This window comes from Tachysurus vachellii, chromosome 10 (assembly GCF_030014155.1).
Source record: "Tachysurus vachellii isolate PV-2020 chromosome 10, HZAU_Pvac_v1, whole genome shotgun sequence".
Taxonomy (NCBI): domain Eukaryota; kingdom Metazoa; phylum Chordata; class Actinopteri; order Siluriformes; family Bagridae; genus Tachysurus; species Tachysurus vachellii.
In genome coordinates, this window is record NC_083469.1 from 14936007 (window position 1) to 14963624 (window position 27618).

Below are 27618 nucleotides of genomic sequence, written 5' to 3' on the forward strand. Positions count from 1 at the left end.
TTTATTTATTGTTGTTACTCTTTTTAAAATTTCTTATACATATCTTTATTTCCTATTCAGTGTGTTTTTTTGTAGTAATATTTGCTATTATTTTTAGTTTTATGCTGCTATAACAACAATTTCCCTCAAGGGATCAAGGAATAAAGTCTATCTATTATCCAACACTTTTCTTACAATTCTACCACCATGACTACTAAACTCAGGAAGCATGTAGCAGTAAGCCAAGTGCTTTTAGTGTAGCCTTTCTGATGAGAAATCTATTAAAGTAACACATCCTAGTTGAGAAATGGAAAAAGCCACAACCATATATTATTAGATGCCAGAATGGCAGAACAATTTACTGTAAGTGGGTTCAAATTCTCTCTATCTCATCTTTGTGAAACTGAAAAGTCCAGAAGATTACTATATAAACTGAATCATGCAGTCCATAGAGTCACCTTCCCATCAGTGCTCCTCAATCCCTTCTATTGACTTGAGAGACACTTATGTTCATAACGCCCAGTTGCTTGGCCTTGCTCTGATAGAATTGAACCCCTTCATCCTCCACACTGTAAATATGTGAAAGGAAAACAGTGGTATTTATTAACGATGGTCAATCTCTTCAGTAACTCTTCAGTAAGATATTTTTCTGTTCTATGGCTTTAAGGAAATTGGACTGTTTACCTACTGCCTGGACACAGGGCCATGAAGGTGCATGTGTGGATGGGCTCTTAGAATGGCTTACAGGGCAAATGACTGAAAAGGATATGGTGAAATGGAACTCATGAAGTACAGTTTTATATATGAGTAGCTGCCACTCTTTATCTCCCTATATAGCTCAAGTATAGAAGAAGGTAGAAAAGGCCAATGGCCAGGGGAAGCAACTCTTGACATGGTAGGCTGGCATGGGTGAATATATTGCAATACTCCTACTATACTAAAACTAATACTACAATAATATCATGCCTGACCCTGTGCTCGGACCCAACTTAATAACAAGTAATTAAAGATATGACGATTAGATAAAAAAGAATTTCAGTGTATTATAATATATGTGTGACAAATAAAAGCTCCTTACTCATCTACTGTTATGACTACTGATAATACTAAAACTACTACTACTACTACTACTACTACTACTACTACTAATAATAATAATAATAATAATAATAAGAAGAAGAAGAAGAAGAAGAAGAAGAAGAAGAAGAAGAAGAAAAAGAAGAAGAAGAAGAAGGAGAGGAGGAAAAACAACAGCAAAAAAATAGTTGTTATATTTCAGTGTCATATTACAGTAGAAGAATATTTTGTACACATTAGTGCTTGAGTAGTTTATTGTGTTATTTTATGTATAATAACACCATGAGGCAGCTGGTGGAACCATTATTTTAAAAGATATTTGCTTAACTTATGTACTCATTTAACAAGTAATGTTATTCCATTAGTTCTTTCTCTCTAATTTTATGGAAACCTTCAACTTGGATTCTTTAACATTGAATATCTGATTCAGTAGGATAACTGACTTAAAATGCACTGAGACATTTACCAAGTTGACAAGGTAGAACACATACAGAGAATCTATACATTTCTGGTTAGCTGTTTGGTGATTTGTTTGTTTGCTTATTTTAAATATGTGATAAGTAAAAACATTGTAAATTACTGGAGTTGGCATATAATTCCATGATATGATAAACATTTTAAATACATCCAAATACATATTTAAATACACTTAATTATTTTATTTACATTTTTTAGACATTTGTTTTCAGTGCAAAAGCTTATATAAGCTGTTTTAATTTTAGGAAATTACACTTTAGGGATTTAATAACAGCAGATCTGAATGATAAATAGTGTATTTTTATACTGTACTATGTTCACCTTTAATGAGAGAACATCAGTCTGTTGTGTCATTTAAGAAATATGAAGGAACATTCTGAAAGATTTTCTGATACTAAGTAAAACATTTCTGTGTGATAAGAAGCTAAACATCAAAAAATACAACTATATTTTTGTAAATTACTGCATATACTATGTGCTAGCTTAATATGAAACAATTTAAATGGTTTTTCAGAAATATGAAAGCAAACAGAAAAACTGCAGTGTTTTGTTTTTTATTTTCAACTAATTGCCTCATGCTTACCGTAAAACCCAGTATATAATCGCATATGGGTTTTTACGGCACAGGACTGTTGTGCGCATGCGTGTAGCAGTACACATGGCAACCGCTGCTAACACAAGCTTAGATTGACTGTTTATGTGCTCTTTGAGGCGCAGCTAACGCTACTGTGCTAGCTCGCGTACGGAGGTTTCACCAAACCTGTAATGGCTTTCTTCAGTTCTGAATACTTCGAAACTGTTGGATCTATCCAGAAGACTATACACGAAAGGTAAGAAGGTCCATAACATCATCTCAGCAGTCTAACTAAGCTGTTTATGAATAGCCAAGCGAAACAGTCAAGACCTGCCTGTGAAGTGTGTGATTCACCAGTTACATCGGTCTTAATGAAGGAAGCTAGCTAGCTCGTGCTAACTGAACTGTTTTAAAGCAGCTAAACGGTTTCTTGGCTGTTGCTTAGTAACGCCTAGCTAACATTTCTAACGTTATAACCTTTTAGAGAAGTGACTTTGCTATGCTGTTAGCCTACATTAACTAGCTTCCGACAGAAAATACAGCTATAGTTTGAAGTGGATAGTTTGCAGACTAAACCAAACACAAGCATAAACGAGTGTTTAAACGAGTGTGAAAAGGTAGAAAACACTAAACTCTAGCTAGTCTTTTCTCACAGGCGCACATTAGAGAGATTTTTTTTTTTATTAAATAGATATAGACACAGTTTACATGCTGTTTCTGTATCAACATGTTTGGTGTGATGGCTTTGCCTTAACTTACTCTGAGCTAATTTACTGCTTCATAAGATCAGATCCAGACATCTGAATATCATGAGTGTTTATACTGATGTACTGGAATAGCTCTTACTACAAGAACTGTGAAGAGACTGGGCAAAGAAACGTAAATCCCCGAACGCAAGGTCACTCAAAAAATGACGAGCATAATTGTTTATTTATTTATTTGTTTGTTTGTTTATTGTTAGGGAAAAAAGAAGGCATGAGTTGGAAGAAGAGTTGTTCACCTACTCAAGATCAGAAGAAAGACTGTGAGTCTCTCTCGCTCTCTCTCATTCTCATTCTCTCGCTCTCTCTCTCACTCTATCACTCAGTTTTGACCTTTTGGAGAGTGAATTAAAACTTAATTTTATTATGAATTAAATATATACATGCACTAAAATGACTAAATGACTATACAGTTAAATTTAGGCATAGTCTTAGCCATGATTAGCTGCATTAATAATTGTTAGTGGAATATTCTTTCAAAGCTCGTAAAATTAATGTGTATATGATCCCGGTTTAAACAATCCTCTGTTCAGTATACAAGTAAAATAAAATTGTTTAGGATTGTTTAATTGATAAGGGAATGTTTTGGGATCAATGTCTAGTAACGGTGAAGGATTTTGGTGTGGTGTACTAATGTTGATGCACTTTTCTAACACTCAAATATGATTTTTTTTTGCTGACCCATGTGTTATGTTGTATGAATTGGACATCACACAGAAACTTTTGTTTTAGGACAATTAGATAACTAGCCTCTTGTCACTCATTTATGATATGATGGCTCTTAACACAAGTGCTGGAGACCTAGTTGTTTTTGTGTCTCCACTAAATTCATGGATGCAAACAAACATTTTGCAGTGGTGTTTGGGCAGGAAATACACAAGAGGTTAGTGAATCAGCCCTTCATGATCTAAATACAGACGTTTTTCACAATTCTACCTTTTTGACCTTTTTTTAAGCAAATATCATTTTTTTACATTAAGTAGCAATTAAATGTCCAAAACCATTAGCGGGAATTTTATAGTTAGTCCTCAATTAATTACAGCACTGTTTCAGTTCAGTATGACTCTGCAATGATTGGCAGAACCTGTTGTTGTTGTTTATGATCAGATATTTACAAGCTAACTGATACAAGTTGACACCAAATGCAAATGTATATAACAGGTTTTTAAATAAGATAAAAATCAGCTTCAGCATTATTGGCTCCTTTGGTAAAGATGATTAAACGTGATTAATTTTCTGTTCTTCTCAGGGCCAGGCTAAAATGCATCAAGATGCATCATTATTATAAGGAACTGTGTATGAGAGAGCAGCATGCAAAGACCCGTAACCTTGAGCTTCTGAGAAGTGCTGAGAGCCTGGTGTTGAAAGCAAAGGAATTTTCACTAGATGACACTGTACTGCAACAACTGAAGGTATTTTTCTAGCAAGCTGTTTTGCAGGATGCTGATTGCGTCAAGCTCTTATATTCGGCTATATATTTTTTTTTATATTTTCTTCACTCATTTGGTGTTGAATTTCTTATTTGATTAAGATCAGGCACTACCAAAGGGTCATTGTGTGACCCAATGATTTTCTGATAGCCTGTCCTCAACAAACTTCTATTTGTCCAGTTGTTTATACAATGCGTGTCTGATCTATATTCTGTGATCCTTTTAAGGAAGTGATGGAACATAATATAGATTTTTACATAATTTTAGATTTTCAGTGTATGTTGAGATAGTAGTATAAAAAAAAATCATAGTCTTAATAAACCCTAACAAAAACAATGATGAAAATGAATCTTCTCTTTGCAATTGATTGTGTGTGTATATATATTTAACAATTATATATTATATATGTTTTTGATTTCTTGGTTTAAAATTTGGTTTTGTTTTAGTGGATGATAATAGATGATGCATGTGTCCTAGATAAAATAAAAAGCCAAATAGAGCAATGCAGTTTGCCTATACCTCAATTAACCTGCTGCCTATAATCCAGTGTCTGTCTGGTTCTCATTTGCATTTGTCTAATTCATAAACTCTGTACACTTTAAGAATAGTAAACACTCCAACGCTACCATTTATCGTTTCAAGGAAAATGAGTAACAGAAAACAATAGCTGATTATCACTTAAAACTGAACAGTGCTCAACAGCTTAATAGCAAATTTGCCAATTTGTTTAATTACACCATCCCAAATTAATTGCCCACTATTTAGGTGTTAAAGTACCTCTGGAAATCCACTTCTCTGGAAAAAAAAGACAGTCTTTTTTTTAATGTGTCTAGATTAGGTTTGTGGATTTTTTTATTTTTTTTTTATCATCAAGGATTGGCTTTGGATTTCCGAAGGTTGTTTAACATTATTGATATGACAGTTAAAAGCACACATCAGTACAGATGGTTAACGTGGCTTGGGTTCTGGCTAAATTGAAGCAATGTTTAAATTGCTATGATTCTTTTTACAAGGATACCGCAGTTGTACAGCACTGATGTATACAAATTTGTCCTGTCTTTCTCCTTCTGTCTGTTTAATTTAATCACTTTCACACTTGTATGTCTATAGTGCTGTTATTTGTGTGTGTAATTATTTTGGAAGTTATTGCGCAAATTTAACAAATTGTACTCGGCTTCTTTTTGTGGAGCTGCTATTGTCTTAGGCAAATGAAGTGGCAGGCTGGAGGTAATCCCAGTGTCCTCACTGGTGCCATTAGTCTTTTTAATTGAAATTTGGATTAAGACAGTCATTCTGACTAACCACAGGACAGATGAAGAGCCCTGGCAGGCAGTGTTAAGGGCACTCAGAGGGGAATATCCACACCAAGTGACTACACTTTCAGAGATAAAGCTAATTCTCCTCTTTCTCCTCATTTTTTTCAAGTTTACACTGAACCGCTTTAAGTATGTGTTGAAGTGACGAGTAAACATGTGCTCCACTGAAGTTGAGTTATACTCGTCTATGATGTATGAGTTATATAAGGCATGTATTGTAGGTCTTGGTGTTAAAGGCTGCTACTGTAGTTATACAAATTAGTGGTAAAGCTTGATTATGTGGATGTGTATATAAAGACAACATTTATTATTGATTATTATTTATCATTAAAAAAATGAAATTTTATACAGCAGGAATGCCAACATCGCATTACAAGGCTTCCGGAGGAGGGGAAGAAGAGGGAACACAAAAGAGGACTTGAAGCACAAAAGGCAAGAGCTTCCCTAAACCATTATTTGGCATTTCAAGTTGGTGGAAGTCTACAAAGCTATCTCTGCATTTGCCGAGAGATATCACAATTTCCCTTTTGTTAGTGAAAAGAAAAGAGAGTGGGGGAGAAAAATAATTGAAGCTAGCGTATCCATTACTCTGCAGTTCTTCAGTGGACACTTTTTATTTTTACAGTTTATGTAGCATATTGGTGTTCAAAGGATGCAATTAATTCGCAATCAAAAGGTATTTGGGAAGTGCTCAAATCAATTACTGTGATGTTCTTGGGAGCTGAAATGATTCTTTTTTTTTATATTTATTTATTTATTTAAATTTTATAAAGCAGTATTGTAGGCTTTAAACCAAAATGTTACGCATTTTTATGAAGCTCTTGAAAAAAAGGGCTTGTAGCGACTGCCTTTTATGCTAAGAGCATTGACTGTCTGCTGTCTTTTTTTAGCTGCAGTATTTTGTTGCTTACTGCTTAGCCGTAAACCGTTATATTAGCCATCTGTGATTATGACCAATTAAACTACTCTTCAGTCTGTAGTCCTGCAAAAACAAAATGTTTGTTATGTAGACGCTATGGTTTTGTCACCATATCTGTGGTAGCACAGGTGTCTAATCCACCATACTGCACTTGGGCCACAAATGTAGAATCCTGCTGCTGCTTCTTTCCATCACTTCAAGCGATTTAAGCGTTTTCAGATGAAATGTGGAAGACGGCTCATAATGACTTGGAGCATGTTGTCTCAAGCAGTCACTTGTGACTGTGTGTCCTCCCTCCCCCCCCTCAAGCCTGGCAATATTACAATGAGCAGAGATGGGAGGAATCACTCCATTATGCATACACGGCACTGCTGGCTGCGCGCATGTCCCCGAGGCAGCAGTATTCATTAGGGGAGCTTACCAGCCTGAAAGCTGGGAAGCCATGATAACGGGATATGATTTTCATATTTAATACTTTCCTTGGAAGAGCAGGCGCGTGCCACAGATTGATAGAAGAATCAATTGCTACTTTAGCAAAACACTTTCTACTTTGCCCTGCAGCTAGCGATGAAATCACTCAGCCAAGAAATTAACTTTTCCTTCCTCTCTCACTCTCCCTTTTTTTTTAATACCACTGGATCTGCCAGGCAGGCCTTGCGGTTTACAGTGGATGTTATTAAGCAGCTAACTGTTTGGTATTTAAGACCCTTATCAGAAAAGACACAGAAGCCATGTGTTTTGTTATTTTGTGTGGCAGATTTTTCTCCATAGAACTATTGCAGGCATGAAATCGGAGCGTGGGAGTAAAACATTTCTGAAGATTTAAAGTTAAGACCGAGATCTCGCTACACTCCGCTGAAAAGACGATTGGAGAAGAAATCTAACCTTTACTCAAAATGAATGTCTTGAAAATGGCCCTTTGCAACACGTTGGTTTTGGGTTTATTGGGAAAGGAGCCAATGGAACCTGAAGGCGTTTCTTAATGATTGTAAAGAAAGCAAAGGCTTGTGTTAGTATATTTTAAGAATGAAATAAAGAATGCTAAATCTTTGTCTGGAACCAAACCCCATTTTCTTCTTCTTTTTTGTCATTATAAATGTTAAAATCATTGTAGAGTCTGCTCAGTGCCTCAGAACATACAGTATATTACAGTTGGTAGGGTCCCCGTATGTTCATGCCTTCATGACTCCTTGACAGTGTTCAGAAGATGAATAAGATGAATACCACATACAATAAGTGATATTGGTAGAATAGATTTGTTTTAACGCTCTACTATTTCAAGAATGGAGTGTTTCATAATGTACCCAATTTATGCAAAATACTACTTTCAAAATGATCATTTATGTGTATGAAAGTGATGTAAATATTATTTTGGGGTATCGGTAGTTCCTCTCACACATCTATGAGAGATGAAGAGTTCATAAATGCAGTTTGAGACATAAATTCAGTATTTTATTACTCTCTCCAAATATTTATCAGGAACAAAGCAGGTCTCTTCCTCTCAGCACCAGACGAACATCGCCTCAACCTGCTATCACCTCAATGGGTTGGCAACCCCTCAAAGACACTCTGGTGGAGGACGGCATCATGAGCACACATTCACTGATAGAGCCAAAACCTAATCACCCTTCATCTTCCTTGCTACAAAGCAGCCCTTTGATGAATGCCCCATTTTCAGAAGCCAGCGGCAACAAATCTTTATCTGATGGCATTCTAAACTTCAGTGATTTCCCTGAAAGGCAGCCGGTGTTTGATTGTGATTCATTTATGAGAGAAGTAGAGGTGTGTGGGTCAGAACAGCTGCCTTCTACACACGTGACCTTGCAGGCATCTGGAGTGTGCTCTCATCACGGAAGTGTGAGCAGGCCAGAGAGCAGTGCGTCACCACAGCTGCATCCCAGCCAGAGTGCTTCCCCAGATACCATTCACACAACAAACTCCGCTATGTGCAGGAAATCTAAAGAGCAAGCAGAGCCTGAGTCAGCACCACATCATCATACACCCATTCCAGGTCAGACACTTTGATTTAGATTAGTATTAATTTACATAGATTGGCAATGTTCTGTTATTGTGCAGCATTATGTCACAAACATAGTGTGTCACATCAACGACCTGAATTTGAATCTCGGTCATGGTACAGATATCTTTTATGCCTTCCAATTCTCATGTAGAGACTGAGGTGATCATTGTTCAATTTCAAGCACAGTCATTCACCTCACAATGCTCAGAAATTGAAAAAGTTTATGTCTAAGTGTTCCTAGGCTTTCTCTGATTGGTAGGTGCTGCAAGATGAGGTCAATTCAGACAGTAGATAGGACTTAAACGGGAATTCTTTTGGGAGGTTGAGCAACTCCCAACTGAGCAAATTGCTATGTCTTTTTAGATATTAAAATGTTGAGTGTGTTTGTGTGCTTTCAGATCACCGTAAAAGCAGAAGCTCCAGTATTGGTAGCTCTGATGCAGAGGTCACACCTGAACAGTCACTTAAATCCAACAGTGATGTTTCAGTTTCACACGATGATGGTGTCCATGAGCAGCACACAACTATGAAGAGTTTCACGCCTATTCACACGAGAGAAAATACTAACATTGGAGTGGAGACTGGAGAACCTCTTTTCCCAAAGCCAAAACACAGGTAATTGCAATTGCTGTACCATGTTTTGTATTTGTTTGTACTACACAGAGCCTATGCAGAATACTCATTTTAATCTTTACCCAAATATCTGTTTTTGCAAAAGATCTTTTATCTATAAATCAAGCATTTTTGATGCTCTAGAACAGTACAGAATAGCAGCTGAAGCAGATAGCAAGTTTATTATTAGTGACAGAGAAGTCCACAAGAGAGTTTGAAGAACCAAGCAAAGTATAACAATTGCTACCACTTTTTTTAGTTTCGGTCCTGTGAGTCTAGATATGCGTGAATTTAGATGTGTGTGTGTGCGTGCGTGCGTGCGTGCGTGCGAGAGTGTGTGCGTGTGCGTGCGCGTGCGCGTGTGCCTGCCTGCCTGTGCTCTTCTGTATGTCTTTTCGTGGGAATTTGATGAACTGGGGTCATGCTTCATAGGGCTTCACTCATTGCGACTCAGTGGCAGCTTCAGGACATCATGTAGGGAAGGCTTAGACCCGAATCCAACATTATTGCCATAATCCCCGATAATACTATAACGGAGCAATTTTCTGCTCGGGAGAGTTGCTCAAAGTAGAGTCGACAATTTCTTGACACTCTCCGAGTGTTCAGCGGAATGGGCAGCACTTTAGGAAGAGAGCACATAAGATGACGTCCACCAGTTTAAATAATGTGATTGTAGAGAATTGTTCAACAGTGTATTCGATTCCAAATTTAAATTTGTGTTTTTATATGTGTCTTAGCAACTAAGCTGCTTTATGATCATTTATAGACCGCTTTTAAAGAATTTTATCTGATAGTAACCATTCTGGAATACTTAAAAAGACGTTCACTTTGTTTAGAAGTCACTGCAACCCATCTGTTGCTATGCATAATTTGGCAACCTCTTCCACATTCATCATGTACCACTGTGTACCACAATGTACCACTGCTGACCAGATGTTATTTGGGTGGTGATATTTCTCAGCACAGTAGTGACTCTCTTCTTCCAGCACCACACACACACTACAAAGCCAGTATCGGATACCACAGCAGAGGTTTTTTTTAAAAACCCTATCATATTACTAGTGTATCTCTACTGAACTGAGAATAATGCAACACACCACAGCTACACCGTTATCCTTTGTAAATGGAAAAAAAAAATCAACTATAAACTGTGTATAATCATAACATGCCCGGTGGACCTAGGTTGGCGTGCCATAATAATAACTTCACAAACAAGGCAGGTGTATTTAAAGATATCTGCTCTTGGATTTTTTTTTTTTTTGTATATTTGTGATATTCCATCAAAATATATTATCATTATTATTATTTATTTGTATAAAATGTCTTACTATAGCACACTGACTATTAAGGGTGTAATGATTGAATCAGTGAGGAAAGGCTAGGAAACAAAATGCTCATTTTGTTTCCTAGCCTTTCCTCACTGATTCAGTCACCAAATACAGAAATTACTGCAGCTATTGGGAAATTCATATTTTGTTGTGGAGAATTCAGGCTTGAAAACAGATCTATTGCTGCAGTGAGCCGTGTGACTGACAGCACAAATAGCTAACAGCAGATTGGATATAGCCCTGTGCTTCATGCTTCATGCTCCAGAGTCATGGCAGTGATCGCTTTTATTTATATAGCCATATTTAATTTTGTTATTCATATTTCCTTTGTATATTGCTAAGTGTATGAATGGATCACAAACCCAGTGTCATTAAACTTCAGTTATTAAAAATGGAAACCTTAGGCACATATTTAAGCTATGCATATTTGTGTATTAAAAAGGTACAAAGTATTGTATGATTTTGTACATCTTTACACTTCTCCATATTTGAACCAAATTGATATATTGGTGCCTTTTACAAACTTTTTGCACATGTCCAGTTTCTTTGACATCAGAGGTCTCTTTTCAGCTTCAGATCGTTTTGTCTGTATCCACCTTTGTCACCTTGTAAAAAAAAATTAGTTCTGAGGAAGCAACAGCTTCATATTTTACTAATGTAGCTAATGGGTTAGCATGAATATATGTCCTTGTGAAGAGATAAGTATTAGGCTCTTTCTATACCCGTTTTCATCTCCTTGCTTAGTGAATGCAATCCCTACATATGAATCCGAACTTATTCCGGCCTACAGTAGTCTGCATGTTCTCTCTTTGTTTTGCTAGTGCTTGCTTACTAAGAGATAATACAAATGTATTCACTAACTATTACAAAAAAATAGATGCATTTTCTTTCAAAAAAAGAAAGATATCTGAAATAAATACAGGCTTTATAGCCATGAAGTCTAATCTAGAATATAATCAATATATAATGTAAATAATGTATAAAATATGTTCACAGCATACATAATAAAATGTGTATGTATGTACAGGAATTTTTTTAGGAAAATTTCTGCTAAATAAAACACTGAAGCATGGATGGTCTGTCAGATGCTAAAGGAGATGGAGAGTTAGTAATATCAGATTTTGCTCCCATACTGCTGCAGTCTCTCTCAAGTGAGCTTAGCCAGATGGCTTGTGCTCTGCAGTGTCATGGATATAACTCACATGAGTGCCGTATGCTGGATGTTATAAGGAAGCAACTGTCAAACAGAGGTAGCGGATTGTTTGGTGGCCTCTGACCTCTGAGCCAATTATAGACTGTCATAAATTCTTCTTGGGCCTTCCATGTGCTAAGGGCTCAGGATTTGGGCCTAGCTAATGATCCTCATCGACCGATATCAGATTAATCGTTTCAACCACCTTTGAGTGATATGATGAATTGTTGACATAAAATAAAGAGCAAAAAGCAATTGCTGAGTTTTCAATTTTTTTCCCATGTTATTTTTCATATTAGAAGAAATATAAATTTTCACATTTCAGTTCAACTTTATTATCTGTAATTGTATTTGCTCATCAGAGCTGTCTACTCCTATTGGTTATGAATTCTGGATATTTTACAGAATTTTTTTTTAAGTTTTTTTATTTAGTGAAGTGAAATTCATACTCAGACACAACTAGATCATGCATAAAATGTGCTGCGGTTTCATTTGACATTTTGCCTTACTTTCAGAATGTCACTGGAGGAATTCTTTTATCTGTTGGACAGCATTGAGGAGCGACTCCATGCTAGAGACATCGATCTGTACGGTAGCTCGGCAGTCAGTGAACAGAAGCTGAGAGAGATTATTAGGTACAATTTGCTGCATTTGCTTGAGTCTTCATCTTTTCAATGCTTTGTAGTGTTTATACCTCTAGTGGAAATTGCATTATCCTGTCTCTAAGAGCCCTTATTTTAAATTAAGTGCCATTACTTGGCACCAGAAACATTCTATCAATAAATCCGAAGCGTTTCAGTTTACAGTGAAATGTCATAGAAACCCCCTTCATACTTCTGAGTTAGGGGCTGAAAATTAGGATGTGTATCAGCAAAGGAATGTGCGGGGCATCTTAAAATGATCTGATTTTCTTTTGTCTTAAGTTGTGAATCATTAATTATTATAAATGAATTGTTGTTTCATGTGTGCGCGTACAAAAAAAACCAAAATCGAATCAATACACATAAAGGCGTGTGTTTGTTTATTTCAGCCCATGTGTACTTAGGCTTATTATAACTGTGTATTCTGCAGCCTGTGTAGTCAGCGTGGTGAGCTAAGTGGACAGGGGCTGAGTGTGTGTGGAGCTGTGGTTCTGCAACAGTTGCCCTGGTTATTATGGAACACACCTCATGGCTGCCTGCTACACAGCGACCTGGTCAACATACACTGGTCCACTGCAGTAGATTCATCACACATCAGGTAGTTTACACCCTGCAGCAGACTGCCGTAGCATGACCATGTATGATTTTCTTTTTTCCTGTTCTGTCATAGAAAGCCATGGAATGAGCAGGTATTTCACTTATATGGTTTACTAAATAATACCATGAAAAGGAGTATTTGTACATATATAAGTAGTATTTTTTATTGTTATTGTTTCTTATGCCTCATTCTACTTTTATTCAAATATACTTGGTGCATTTTCATGTTCATCTTTTCTATGATAAATTTTTACCTTGTAATTATCTGTAATTTTATAACAATGGCTTGGTGTCAAATGCCTGCCAGTTATATATATGATAATGATGTGACATGTGTTATTTTCATGTGTGTTTACGTGTGTTTGCGTGTGTGTGCGTTCAGGTCGTGTCTGTCTGGTGATAGCGTTGCTCTGTGGGAGCGCTGGTTCACACACGCCCTTCAGTTGCTGCAGCAGGAGGTTCTTTCCCTCAACACCATTGTGCAGCTCTTCACGCCGCTCCTAGTGCACTACAATGCCTCCTACGCAGACAAGGTAGCGCTTCTATCCACTCAACCTTAAATAGGTGTAGACTCGTGTTCTTTTTGAATGGCGTTGTCTTTTGTTATTGACAATATAGCTTAATACCAGTGTACCTGGCATCTCTAAGTCGCTTAGTGCATATTAGTAGTAATAATAATAATAATAATAATAATGTTAGATGTATTATGTCTTATCTGTAATAGCAATTAATATAAAAAAAAATATGCATCTATACATAATTGCTTTCTCTAAAGTGTTTCATGGAAAACATGAAAAAACATAAAAAAAAAAAAACATAAAAAAACTTTATTATTAGTTACTCCATTTATTATTATTAGTACATATGAAATATAGAATATTTATAAATAAACTTATATAGGATGTTTCTGTAGATTTTGCTATAAAGACCATGATGTGGCCATAGTATTATTCACAATTAGTCCGTAATATTAGTAATAACTGCAAGTGTAAAAAATGAAACCCCAGAAACATGCAGCCTTAGCTTACAATATTTCACCTTATTTTTCATATGTATGAATTGTATGAGGTGATACTTTTGCATCCGTTTGTTAAGGAGAATTCTTAGAGTACATGCTGCAGCGACTGTGAAGAGAATGTGCAAACACAAGGAAGGGATAGACTAGAGCTCTCAAGAGTGTGATCCAACAGCTCTCCCATCCTCATGGCCAAGAGTAGCAGCAATATAAGTGCTTTTCCCTCTCACTGCCTTTTTTGCTCTGAGAGAACAGGAATTTGAGAACTTGTTTTACATGTAAATCAGGTTGCAAGACTAAAACTTAAAATTTAAAATGAATCAATAAAAAAAAAAAAATAAATCAAAATCTTTTTCAGCATGCCGCAAATAGCTAATATAGTCTAATAAGCTTTGGGACTGTAAAATAAACCCAGGTGCATGTGCCCGAGTCTGTTCTGGTAATCTGGGTTACTTATCTACAGATTGGACCTAGTGATAGAATTAAATAAAATATTTGAAGTGCTTAAGTATTTAGATTAATACTCATTAAATGTTATGAAGAGCACACACTCGATTTGAGATTTGGGAACCGAAGAATAAAGAGAAAGACGATTTTATTAGATAAGAGCGAATCTTTTGGAGATGTATTCAAAGTTATCATCAGCTGTCATGCTTCTGCTTTCTTGTAACTTGTTCTCTGCATTTCCTGTGAAGCGATGTCATAGTGAGATTAGGCAGGCAGGATATCCTCAGCTGATAACATAACAATTTTTTGAATGTGTTATCAGTTACCCAGTTGGAGACAATTGCGCGTTTGCGTATAATTTATGTCACTCTAGATGTCTCTGTATGGATTGCTGAATTGAGTAAAACAGTATATTATTCAGTGCTGTGGTGTTACAGGTGTATCTCAGTGCATGTATGTGTGTGTGTTTGTGTGTGTGGTTGGGATACAGGCCGAAGTGCTGCTGAAGAGGCTTTTGACCCATGCGGCTGAGACTCATCACTCAGCAGAGAGTGAGGACTCATCCTGCAGCTTACCCTCGCTTTTAAATGACAGCACAGAGATCAAACTGGCCAGACCCTCCAAGAAATCCATCAGCTCCACTGGTACGTGCGGTCAGTGCACGCCCACAGCTACTCACACTTTTGCTAGTCATACACTTCCATTTTCTCCTCCACAAGGTAATAAAGGAAATGTAGTTATGCTTGAAAAAAGGTTGAATACTGATTTTTAACAAAAACCAGTCTGTTGCAAATGGAATTTGAACATTATTGGTGAAGGCTAGAATGTGACAATTAGTAAACATTTGTTATTTTAAAAATAACAGGAGAGAATATATTTAATATTCTCTTTTTGGAATCTTACTAGTGGTTCTGAAAGACTGGTAGTGTTTGCTTTAGAACGGAGCAAAAATCCAAATTTTTCTGGCCTATAAAACACGATTGCCATTGTTTTGCTGTGAAGTGCTGTGTACAATCCTCTCCAAAATGATTCAAAATAGCAAGGCCTCTTCATTTTAGTTTCGTTAGTCAGGACGATATTTGGGTTTAAGATGAAGATGAGACGATAATCAGAATTTCAGCTTTCCTTTCCTGTTATTTTCATGTAGACATTTTACACATAGCTCCTCTAGTGGCATACCACCCAATTTTTAGGTAATCCAAAAAAATAGGAACAGTCTTAAAGTAAATTACATATTAACACGTTACATGTCTTGCATTGTTGTGCTACTGTCACTTTGATAAATTAGCTTTGTTATAGACGTTCGAAACAAGCAAAAATGACAAGGTTTCATCTTAAGTATTAAAATGTACTTTGTAAAGATGAGTTTTTTTTTTTTGTCCTGTGAAATTGTGAAGGAACTACAGCCAATAACAGTCAACAAACTGCCAAAAAACAAACTACAGAATACCAGTAGGTGGCTCTGAAGTGCTGAAGTGCTGTTTTAAAGGCTATATGGAAAATAAATAATGGGTACGTTAATATAAATTGATTGAAATTGTGTGCATTGTATAGTACAGAGTAAATGTACTAATGTAAATGTGTGTATTTTACATGTACACACACAATTACTATATATATATATATATATATATATATATAGAGAGAGAGAGAGAGAGAGAGAGTGTGTGTGTGTGTATATATATATATATATATATATATATATATATATATATATATATATATATATATATATATATATATATATATATAAATTTTTTTTATTTTATTTATTTATTTTCTTTAAATTCTGGACTATAAATGCTGATCAGCTTTGTCCTGCTCAAGTTAAAACTCAACCCTACATAATACTGAAATTGAGCTGCTTTTGCCCACACTGGTCATAGAGGGACTCTGCAGGTATTTCAGAGGCAGACAAGGTGATGCTTGTAACCATTGATCTGTAATTCTTTATGATCCAAAGTCTCAATCTAGTGACTCCATTCTGCTAGAAGATTGGAAGAAGAGCAGAGTGCTATGGCTTTGTGGTCCTCATGAGAAAACACTGTGAGAATTCATTTCTTTACCCCAATAGTGCATAGTGGACCTTCAATTCCCCATTTAAATCCATCCTAGTCCCTGTCCCCATCAGTACAGCTGCTCAAATACACAAAGACTGCACAACAAACCTCGTTCTTTGCCTCTTTCTTTCCAGTTTCCTCTCTCTTTTCTGCTCTTGCCCTCTCACCATGCTTTTCTTTCTTTCATTTTGTTTTTCCAGGAGAACAAAGTGATGAAGAGGACAGCGCCAACCAAAGCCCTGTGGAAAGTGTTCCTATTAGAGGTAAAAAGTCAGTGAAAAAACTCGCACAATTGGAAGTGAAAGAACTCTTAGTCAGTGAATAATGGGGGGCTCCCCCTACCCCAGCCTCCCCAAAATAGATAGTTGGAAAAATGATCGAGGTGCAAGTTCCAGGTGAAGAGCAGAACAGGTCCTCTAATTACCACAAGAGAAAACAAGCTCATCTCCTGCTTCTTCTGTCATTGGTACACATGAAACTGAGATTCTCAGGCAGCATAATGCAGCTATTTAATTGTCCTCTGGCTGGTTGGGGGGTGCCATACAAGATCTGGCACTGGTTCTCATTATCTTCTACAGCTAGAGGCAGACTTGAAAAGATTGGATGTGAAGGCATGTCTTAAAGAGTTCAGAGTAGCAAGCCCCCAGCACCAGGCTCAGAAATGTAAAACTGTCCATTATTCCACTTGGCTATCTGATTTCATACTGTGCCTTTCATCTGCTGGCTTCCCAAAAGAAAGAAGTCCAGCATCTTACTGCCACTAATCAAAGGCACAGCAGCACAAAAAACACCTCTGTTATCCCTGCCCATGTCGGAGATATTTACAGGCAGACACTGGGGTCTTGCTTTTGCAGTCTTCACAGTAAATACCCAAATCATCTACATAAATCCTTTTTATAATGTGTGTTTATTTCTATATGTATGCAATGTTTTTGGAGCACACATAAAAGCCAACTTTAGATTTACCCTTTCATCTTTCTTACTTAATAGAATAAGGGGGAAAGTCACTGTTATCTGTTGGCAGTTGCATGTCAACAAAAGTAGTTGTAGTATTATCAGTGAGGTAATGAGGCATTACACACTATTGTGTTCTTTCGTATGTCATAGATTTGATTAAAGATTAAAGTGCTTGTAACATTCCTTCTCCTTCCATGACCATTTATTGGTCACTGGGTGGAAATCAGAAATAGCTTCTAAATGAAAGGCCATCACAGTGTTGATTCTTTTTCTTTGGCTGGAATTCAGACCATTGTAATTGTCATTCTGTTATCATCATTATCAGGCCTCTTTTTCTTCCATTATTATTATGACATTATAACTTTCTGTTTTTGTTATAAACTTATTCTTATTCTTCTTAGACATTTTTTTTAAATGCCACTCCTACTAGAACTAAATGCACCAAACCTGGCCAAGTTTTTCCTGATCTGAAGCTTGTAACTTTTCTAAGCGATCGGAAAACTATCCGATGATAGTACTGGCTTTCCATCTATCCACTCACTTTACATCTGCCTGCCTGCCTGCCTGTCTGTCTATCCATGCATCCTATCCATGCTTCTGTCTGTCTGTCTATCTAATTATCTATCCATCCATGCAATAAACAAATGTGGCTTGTCCAAACACTTGGCACAATGAAGACAACTGGGTTATGTGTATTCTGGTGACATCACAGCACAAAAATAGCCACACACCACAAAAATATTGGCACCCTATCTGTCCACTTGCTACCAAAATGCATCGGATGATACTACTTGTTTCGTCACGCCAGCATCAACGTTTTTCATGACAAACTAAAAAATAATCTAGTTATTAATAATTATATTCATGTGAAGTAGAAAGCCATATGTTTCAAGATAAAAGCTCACATAACCCTTGACCTCTAGGTACAATTTAGATTAGCCAAGCCACCTATCAGGTATTTTTTAGAGTTGATAGCAAACTGGATAACAATGATGAAAAGCTACATGCACATACATGGCACAGATGCATGCCATCTGAAGTTGTGCTGTCCTTATTATGCATCATAAAAGAGAGTAAATAAATATCGTCATAAAGTAGCACTGGTGAGTGGAAAGTAATATATTTAATCCGGATGACACAGTGAGCTAACTTTCCAAAATTGTCAGTAGTCAAAAAAAATAGTGATCAGGTGCTTTGTTTGAAAAGTAAAAACAGTAAAACACAAACTTTCAGAAATTTAACTCAACATCAGTGACAGAGCAAATGGGTGCATTATGTAATTCCCTTAATGTAAATTCTAATTAAAAAATACCAAGGTAAAGCTGTTCTACCACTATCATTATTTCATTCAAAGGTTATAGAGGCTGAAGCACGATTTGACTGAATTAAGGTCTGCCAGATAAGTGATGACACAAAAGGATGGTGTGCTTGTTGTTGCATGGCGACAGCTGGCTGCCTGCGTGTCTGAAATAAATCAGTAGTTTAGTGTTTGTCTTCTGTCCTTCCACCTCCACTTTTTCCTCATCAAAGATCTCAAATGTTCCTGTTGGTTTATCAAACACGGATGCTCTGCAAAATCTAAAACCCAGGTCTTGGGCAAATATTTGATCAGCCTGTTTTGTGTGTTTTTTATCTTTTTTTTTGTAGAGACAAAAGCATATCAGCTGCTTAAACAGTCAGTTACACAAGAGAACCAGTGGCAGAATGCACAGAAGAAGGAGGAGAAAGATGGCTCTGACTTGGACCCATCCGGTAACTGATCTAACTGTGTGCTCTTTTGATAGACCTTAGAGATTATTTACACAAATCCGGTGATTCCAACACCTTTCTGATTCTTGGGTTCCCCAGCTGCTCAACCAAACAGTCAAACACTTAAAACTATTAAACTATTAAAACCAGTTATCAGGTCGTCCATACAACCCTAAAGGTGTATTTCAGATATGTTCGAAACACTGCTAAGAATATTTATATTCTTTACTTGAGGTATGATAGCATATTAAGTATGGCTGTGCAATATGATAGTATTATATTTTTATTCTAATGTAATGGTTTTGTCTAAGATATTGTGATGTTTTTATAATTAATTACAAACTAATTAGAATTTTTTCCCTAGGAGTTATATATATATATATATATATATATATATATATATATATATATATATATATATATTTACTAAACAACAGACATGCAATATCAATTGTATGATATTTTTGTCATATTGCCTCAAGTGTTTTATGCTATGACTAACAAGTAATGTAATAATGTACATGATTTTCTTTTACATTTCAAGGTTTATCAGATAATGAAAAAACAGGGAGTAGCAAGAGGCTTATTCAAGACCTGCGGTAAGGAACTGTATGGGTGATGATCATTTACATGATATCCTATGTGGTTTTGTAGAGCAGCTATGATGAATTTTCATCAGACAAACTGAATACTTTTTTATACCGTGCATCCTCGCACAGGAAGTAGAATATTTCATTGGCTTTTTAAAACAGAGCTTTAAATCACAGAAAAGCTTGAGTGTAGAATATTTTAAACTGCACATCAATAAATCTACGTACAATCAGCTATGAAATGCAGAGGAGCAAGCTCTCCGTGCTGATGTGCCTCTTCACTCTGGATGTATTAGGGCAGGTAATGGGTGGGCAAACATTATGAGGAGTAATCGTCTTTGATTTCATGTGATTACTGAGCGCCGTGCTGACACAAGGGCAGGAGTCTGTTGTCTCAGGATCTCCCCATGTACTTTTTCTGTTTGTTTTTGCCCTGGTCCACTCATTGATGACAATTTGGAGATCATGGTTATGATGCTCTCTCTCTCTCTCTCTCTCTCTCTCTCTCTCTCTCTCTCTCTCTCTCTCTCTCTCTCTCTCTCTCTCTCTCTCTCTCTCTCTCTCTCTCTCTCTCTCTCTCTCTCTCTCTCTCTCTTTCTCCCTTTCTCCCTCCCCAGGATAGCATACACTATTAGCCAAGGGAAGGGCATAATGGCCACACTCGATCAGAGCTCTCTGATGGATGCCATGGCCTGCCCAATGAATGGCTGCATTAATAAACATGAGCCATCTCCAGGGCGAGGTGCTTTCAGATTATATCCCATCCCCCTCCCCACCCCACATATCCCGTTTGCCCCCCCACTGCAGCTCTAAGTTTTAGCACACACCTCAGAATCTGTTGGTCATACCACACAGAGAGAGACCTCAGGACGGCTGTTTCAGTGATGAGGTCACACTGTTTTTCTTTGCTTGGTCTGGTTGTAAATCAGCACAATATGAAGTTGCACTTTATTTTCAGTGTTATGTAGTTTTCCAGGGAACGCTTTCATTTTTTTTTTCCTATTTAAGAATGCCTCTTACCATAGCAATTTCTTGCGCTTTATTGCTTCCACAAGTGCCCTACACTTGAACACTACAAAACATGTGCTCATCTCTCTCTCTCTCTCTCTCTCTCTGTCTCTCTCTCTCTCTCTCTCTCTCTTTCTGTCTATCACGCATACACACACACTTATTGCTGTTATTTTGTTACTGAGATGATGAGCAACATCAAAAGATATGCTGGCTGGGCCCAAAGTTAAAAAAAAAGATGCCTGCCTCTCTGTTGTCTTAGCCATAATTACGATGTGGCAGTTAAGCCGACGCTACAGCTGAGGGATTGGAGTTTAAAGCAGGGCTTTGGTGCAAAAAATGCATTTATAGGCCTTTGTGCTGCTCCTCATTATGTGTGGGGCCGATTCATTAAGTAATTGGTTTGCAGTTGTTTACATGAGTATTAAGGCCCCCTATTCAGTAGCCTTTGAGAGATACATTGTGCAAATGTTGCATGTTATGAATGCCCAATGGGAGGTGGGGGGCCAGGCCTATTGGCCAAACACTGCACTCGGCTGAAAGGAGCAGAGAAAAGCGTTGAGCGCTTCTTTGCATAGCAATGACTCACCCTTAATAAGCTTTCCAGATTAAATGCATGAGTCCATACAAGATGCAAGAGATACTCTTAACACATTTATATCTGCTCATTTCACTATTATGGCACTGGAGAGAATTGGGTCTCTCTCTCTCTCTCTCTCTCTCTCTCTCTCTCTCTCTCTCTCTCTCTCCCCCCCCCCTTGCTGTAAGATAATTTTATACACTTGCACAGAGCTGTATTAATAATAATGACATGGAAAGCAAACAGATCAGCTTAAGTTTATTAAAGATGAGCCATACTAAACCTTGTGCTGGCATTGTGGTGTGTAAATTGGCAATTCTTTGTGCTCCAGTAGGGATGAAACTCATGACGGACGAGAGTAAAGAAGCCACACTTCAAGTAAAGACCACCACTTGCTCCATTTTGGTTTAGCTTCCTCCTCTGCTGATATTATGATGATGGTTTTATTATTTTTTTTACTATAGGCATATATTGTAGTGTGAGGTTATATCTTGAAGTTTTTTAGATGTTAATTTGTAGTGCAAACAGCATGAGACACATCCACTTGCTTGATAATTGATAATAAGTGTCTATTGGCATCGAAGCAGGGGGTAATTCCTGCGTACACTAACTCTCACACTGGTCCGCTTGGCCTGGCAGCTAGGCTCGATGGTGTAGGGGTGGGGGTGTGTGTGTGTGAACTGTTGGAGCATTTATCTCTAGCAACCACTGGGTGTCGCTCTGCTTTTTGTGACCCAAATCAAGCCAGTCAAAATAAAAGTCAAATCGGTGCCATCACATTATTTATTGTTTTAAAAGTATGTTTACTTATGTCATTGTGTCCTTTCACACTGATTGTGTTTTTTATATATTATATTGTTCATGTTTGCTCCTCCCACCATCTCCTTTTTTGCCTTTAATCACAGGCAAAACTTCATATTTTGCTGCCTTATTCAGGATTTCTAAGCTGCGGTGATTCAGTAGTTAAATGAACAGATAAAGCTCTTGCAACTCCACTGCCCCAGCTACCACTGAAACAAAATAACCTGGTCCTGCAGTTCTTGTGCTCAGCCAATAGAGAGCAGTCCTATTTAGGCTTACAGAATAAACGTGTCATTTCCAGACAGTAGTCTGTAGAGGTCGCTCGTGCTGCTCTTCACTGAATCATTACCTCATTGTGTCACTCCCCATTCTCCCACCCGCCTCCTCGGCCGCAGTGCAGTGCAGAGGTCTAATCAATCCTAAATCAGCCGTGCTGCAGGTCACTGCTGCCAGGAGTGTAGGAGGAGGTGAGAATGGCGGCACTGCCTCATTTTTGCACCCTTACAAAAACATTGTTTCAGAGTGCATGTGCTATTAGCATTTTTTGTGTGGGTGGCACTTTTTTTTTAACAACAGGTAAATAAGTGGAATTTTCCTTACCCACATGGGACTACTCACTCACTCTCACTCACTCATCTTCTACCGCTTATCCAAACTACCTCGGGTCACGGGGAGCCTGTGCCTATCTCGGGCGTCATCGGGCATCAAGGCAGGATACACCCTGGACGGAGTGCCAACCCATCACAGGGCACACACACACACACACTCTCATTCTCTCACACAATCACACTACGGACCCTGGAGGTGTGAGGCGAACGTGCTAACCACTAAGCCACCGTGCACATGGGACTAATTACAGTAAATTATAGCTGTCAGTTTGAAATGATTCTTGACATATATACTACTTTAGAAATTCAAGAAGTTCATTTAATTTGATTTGTTTCTCCCATCCTCATTCCCTTTTTCTACCTGTCTGTCCTCCATGATACATTTTGCTTAATCTCTTAGGAGAGATATTGTTAAGTGACGTGAAAGATGGAAGATAATAAACGCAGTAGTTCAGGGACTTTGACCGGATGTTTGTTTCCTTTCAAAAACAATTTCAGAGCAGAGAAACAGTCTTGTCTGCCAGACCCTTTTATTATGTTTAATCACACAACTATAATGATGTGAGATCACTGTTATTATGAAAATGACTGCCCAGATGCCAAGCATGGAACAGTAGCAGTCTGTTTACCTGCAGCACAGTGAATACAGCCAGTTGAATCGTCTGCCTTTTTATTCTCGGTTCAAATTCATAACAGCAACCCACACGTATATTATGTCCCATATATTAATGTATCAAATGCTTGCATGGAAATGAACTGGGGCACTCTGCATCCAACATTGCAAATATGTCCTAATGCCCAAAACAATGTGCAACAGAGAGGACAGAGAAAAAAAAATGCAGCGGAGGTAAAACAGAGGTTTCTGTCAAAGTGGTAATTTGCATCATTTTACACATTACATTCACCTCCCTGTATGAGACACAGCTAAACAGTTGCCGGTCCAGTCTTACATATTCAGATTCGTTGCCTCAATTAAGTGAACCTCAGCACAAGATGAACTGGCATAAATGTTTATGGAAATGGAATATTAGATTGCAGGGGTCAGTGGCATCCACAGCTCTCTATGGTAATCATGTCTTGAAATCAGACCCATCCCTGTCTGAAGAGGAGCATTTGATGGAGCGTTCCCATGGCATGCAAGTCATATAGAAGAATAGCCCAATTTTACACATTGAACCGTGTATTTATTATTGTGCTTGTTTTAGTTATAGACAAGACAAAAGTAATGTTGATTTGATAAAAGTTAAAAAGAACAGCTGCTACGTATTTTGCAATACACTTCCTTGTTTTGTTAGTGTCTGGCCTTTGTCATAACTAGGGAAAAAGTGAAAAAATATAATTTCTATTCTATATAGTCATGCAATATACTTCATGTATCAAACACACAGCAGTTGTATTCATGGCCATAAGAGACAAATTTTTCACAATTTTTGTTTTCTAAATTCTGTGTAACACTCTAATGCAGTGCCGTTATGTGATTACATGATTAATGAGAATATTCAATATACCATTGTGCTCATCAAGGCTACATTAAGCATCTGCATAAAAAACTGCTTTTTCTCTTTTTTGGTTTGCTTCTCTTGAGATTAGTAAATTGTAAAAGCAGGATATCTTCATGGTTACGCTAGTCAGCCATCTCAACTAGTTCATAATCACTTCACCTTGCAGAACATTTCTAACATTTCTGTGTTGTGTGTCATTTGCGAAATGCATTAGCCTCAGTGAGTAGAAAAAGAAGTATTACGGTACGTATTTTGTGTCTTGTTGATTTAATGTCGGTTTATTTCATAAAATGTGTGAATTTTAATTTCTGTCTTTCTTTCTTTCTTTTCAATTTTTTAATGTTATGAGGCAAAAAGAGAAGGGAACAGAATAAACAATATGGGTATATGATAACGCTGAGGACACTGATCAAGATGAAGCCGAAGACAACATTGTTAGGACTTGAATAGACCCTGTGCTGATGGAAATTGAAGAGCTAGCCTGTATGAAAAGTAGCTTGGGCTCTTGCATATGCATTGCTACAGATCAAAGGCTTGCCAGGGGTCACTCATTTACATAGAGATATCACTGATGCTATGGGAACCCAGCAACCCTCTGCTCAGAACACTTATGAATAAAGAGGGCCTTGACTGGGTCCTTCAGCACAATTAGAAAAGGAGTCAAGGAAGTTTATTTGGCCGCTCGGCTCGTTTTGCAAACAGTCTTACCAGGGAAATGGCAGCTTTCTGGATTTGGTCAGGTTTTCAAAAATATATATTATTTATATTCTTTAGTTTGCAGCAGACAAACTAGACAAACCATCCACACACACACACGCACACACTTTTCTTTTCAGGGCCTTTGTTATTCTTCTTTTCTTTAGAAAATGGCTAGTTAGCACCTGCTAACAGTGGCAAGGTGAATCTTTAAGAAATGTCTGCTTTTGTCAGATTTGTCTTCTTATTTCTTGCAGTCTGTTTTAAAAAAACATTACAGGACGTTTTCTTTTAAACACGGGATGAGGATTGGTGACAAATAGCAATAATATTTTGCACATGCCGTCTAACACCTGTCCCACTACATCCTGGATTTGCAGTGTATATAGTGGTTTTAATTAACTGGATTTTAAATGATAATGGGACTATTCAAGTAGGTTATGACTGTTCACTGTTTTGTCCTTGTGCAAATCTTGCACATTTCTTAGGGTAGTGTCACTGTGTGTGTGTGTGTGTGTGTGTGTGTGTGTGTATGTATGTATGTATGTATGTATGTATGTAGGTATATAATACACACACATTACTCTTGATTACTATGCTGTGTGACTGACAACAGGTTAAAGATTTGTGTTGTGATTTTTAGTTAAGAGCATGATAAAAAACAATGTAGGATTTTATGCTCAGGATTGTTACATTTGCTTTGACATAATTAAAATAGGACCTAGGACCTTTTTGGAGAATTCTTTTGGAAAATAAGCCAGTTTTCTAGCCTTACTCTTTTAATCAACTTCCTTTTCTTCCTTTACAGTAATGATTCAAAGAAGAAAACCCAGGCTTTCTCTGCTGTTCAGTCGAAAGGTAAGACCAAAATGTAGCAGTTACCAGGACAACTGAAAGACAAAATTACATTGCATCAATGTGTTTACTGCAGCAAATCTCAAATTGCTCTTTAAGATGAGCATTTAAAGGTATTTCTTCTTGTTAAAGTGTTATTATACCACACTGTTGTTGAATTCAGAAATATGTGTAGGTTCATTGTCTGGAACAGCAAATATATTAATGCACTTTTATTAACACCTTATTGTTTTAATAGTAACTATGTATGTACTGGGATTTCACTGGCAAACCTTATAATAAAAAAAGGCATTAAATCATTGATATGGAGATAGTTGTATAACATTTATGGATGTATTCATCAGTGTTTTGTGTCTGTGGGCATGTTTTTCATCGTGTGAGTTTTGAGATTCTTCATCACACAGTAACAAAGGAGAAAATGGAGAGAGACTCGTCAGTGAAGTGTTATTTATAGCTGCTATAACAATATTAAATGTATCTTATGGAATTTTAAAAATGGATTTTTTTAATGTAGTCCTGGTAAATTGTTGTGACAATAGAGAACAGTTCAGGATGTGCTATTATTGGAAGATAATACAGTTTTCTAGCTGTTGGGCTGCATCATCTGCTGCTGATTGCTTTTTTTTTTAATAACAGTATGTTTTGTTGAGTTTTATTCCTTACTCATTCAAACCTTGAAAATAATCTATATTATATAGTAGTTGTTCTGAAGCAGCAGTATACATAGAGTGTACGGTCAATAAGTGTGTATATATAATAGAATAGAGAATTAGACTCAAGCGTTATTTTTATTAATGCATACTAGTTACTTTAACTGTTTCTTGTCTGATTCATGTTCTATCTATACCACAATCAGAGAAGACCTGAGATTCTAATCTCCTATATTTATACTTCATTCATACATACTTATTCATAGTAAAAGACAAGGACTTTTGATGCTAATAAACAGAAGTTTATCATCACTCCTGTGTTTTGAGATTAAAAATGCTGAAATGATTAAATATTAATTTTGTTCATTTTTTTTGTTCTTAGCTTTTTGGGGCGATTCAGATGACACCAACTCTGACATTGAAGTGGCCTTGCGTCCTCACTCCGGCAACACTAACAGTGACTTTGATGACTTTTACGATTAGGTTTTTTTCATCTCGTGGGTTTTTCTCCTGACCTTATGCTGTAACTGTCCTTCAAAAAACAAATAAAAACAAGTCTTTTACTGAGAAACATTAACAGTCCATGAAAACAAGGATGGGGAGACCCTCTTTATTGTGAACAAAGAATGTGGAGAGTGTTCAAACCAGGCTGGTGTTAACCCTGCTTGAGTCTCTTTAACTGAACAACTCTTAGGCCTGGTTAAAATAGATTAAACTTGGTTTTTAAAGTGATTCCTTTGCTCTGTGGTGAATATTATGCATTTCAGATCTCAACACATTGCAAGCATCTCCACACATTTTTGCATCAGAGCTGGAGTGGAATGTTGTGAGTCAACTCCTGTGAAAAGCTGGTACACAATGGCCTCTCTGGATACTGCTGAAATACCTTTGAACTCACTCAAGTACCTATGGCCCATTTAGAAGGACAAAATGTGCTGCACTCATCTGAATATAGAAAAAAAATGCTCTCTATATTTGCACTGCCACAAGAACAAAATCAGATGGCTTAATGTAATGTGCTATTCCTGTCAGCACTGCATACTTTACCTTGAACTAAATATGAAAGCTTATATTTTGTGAAGGGTTTATAGATGATATTTCTCATACTTTTAGGAATCACTTCTTAATCTATTCATGCTCCTCTCTCTGGTGTTGAACACCGGCCTTGAAAAAAATA

General features: G+C 37.1%; 1 protein-coding gene across 4 annotated transcripts; it reads left to right on the forward strand.

Annotated features, from left to right (window-relative positions):
- Window positions 1-2174: 2174 nt before the first annotated feature.
- kiz (kizuna centrosomal protein) lies at window positions 2175-27012 on the forward strand. Of its 4 annotated transcripts, none has more exons than XM_060879784.1 (15): window positions 2175-2363; window positions 3069-3131; window positions 4118-4280; window positions 5966-6046; window positions 8013-8544; window positions 8952-9168; window positions 12201-12320; window positions 12757-12924; window positions 13306-13456; window positions 14876-15029; window positions 16646-16708; window positions 19050-19154; window positions 19696-19750; window positions 25745-25794; window positions 26824-27012. In XM_060879784.1, the coding sequence occupies exons 1-15, from the start codon at window positions 2299-2301 to the stop codon at window positions 26922-26924; spliced, it is 2088 nt and encodes a 695-aa protein (XP_060735767.1). In that variant the 5' UTR covers window positions 2175-2298; the 3' UTR covers window positions 26925-27012. The 4 variants fall into 4 exon arrangements, with proteins under 4 accessions (XP_060735767.1, XP_060735768.1, XP_060735769.1 ...); XM_060879785.1 differs by having other exon boundaries at window positions 5969-6046; XM_060879786.1 differs by lacking the exon at window positions 16646-16708.
- Window positions 27013-27618: the final 606 nt, after the last annotated feature.

What these genes read in the sequence shown, in the direction of transcription:
- kiz (XM_060879784.1), top strand. Translation starts at nt 2,299, where the DNA reads ATGGCTTTCTTCAGTTCTGAATACTTCGAAACTGTTGGATCTATCCAG. An exon ending in CTCTGACTTGGACCCATCCG is followed by an intron (nt 19,155 to 19,695) that starts GTAACTGATCTA and finishes TTACATTTCAAG; the next exon opens with GTTTATCAGATAATGAAAAA. An exon ending in AGGCTTATTCAAGACCTGCG is followed by an intron (nt 19,751 to 25,744) that starts GTAAGGAACTGT and finishes CTTCCTTTACAG; the next exon opens with TAATGATTCAAAGAAGAAAA.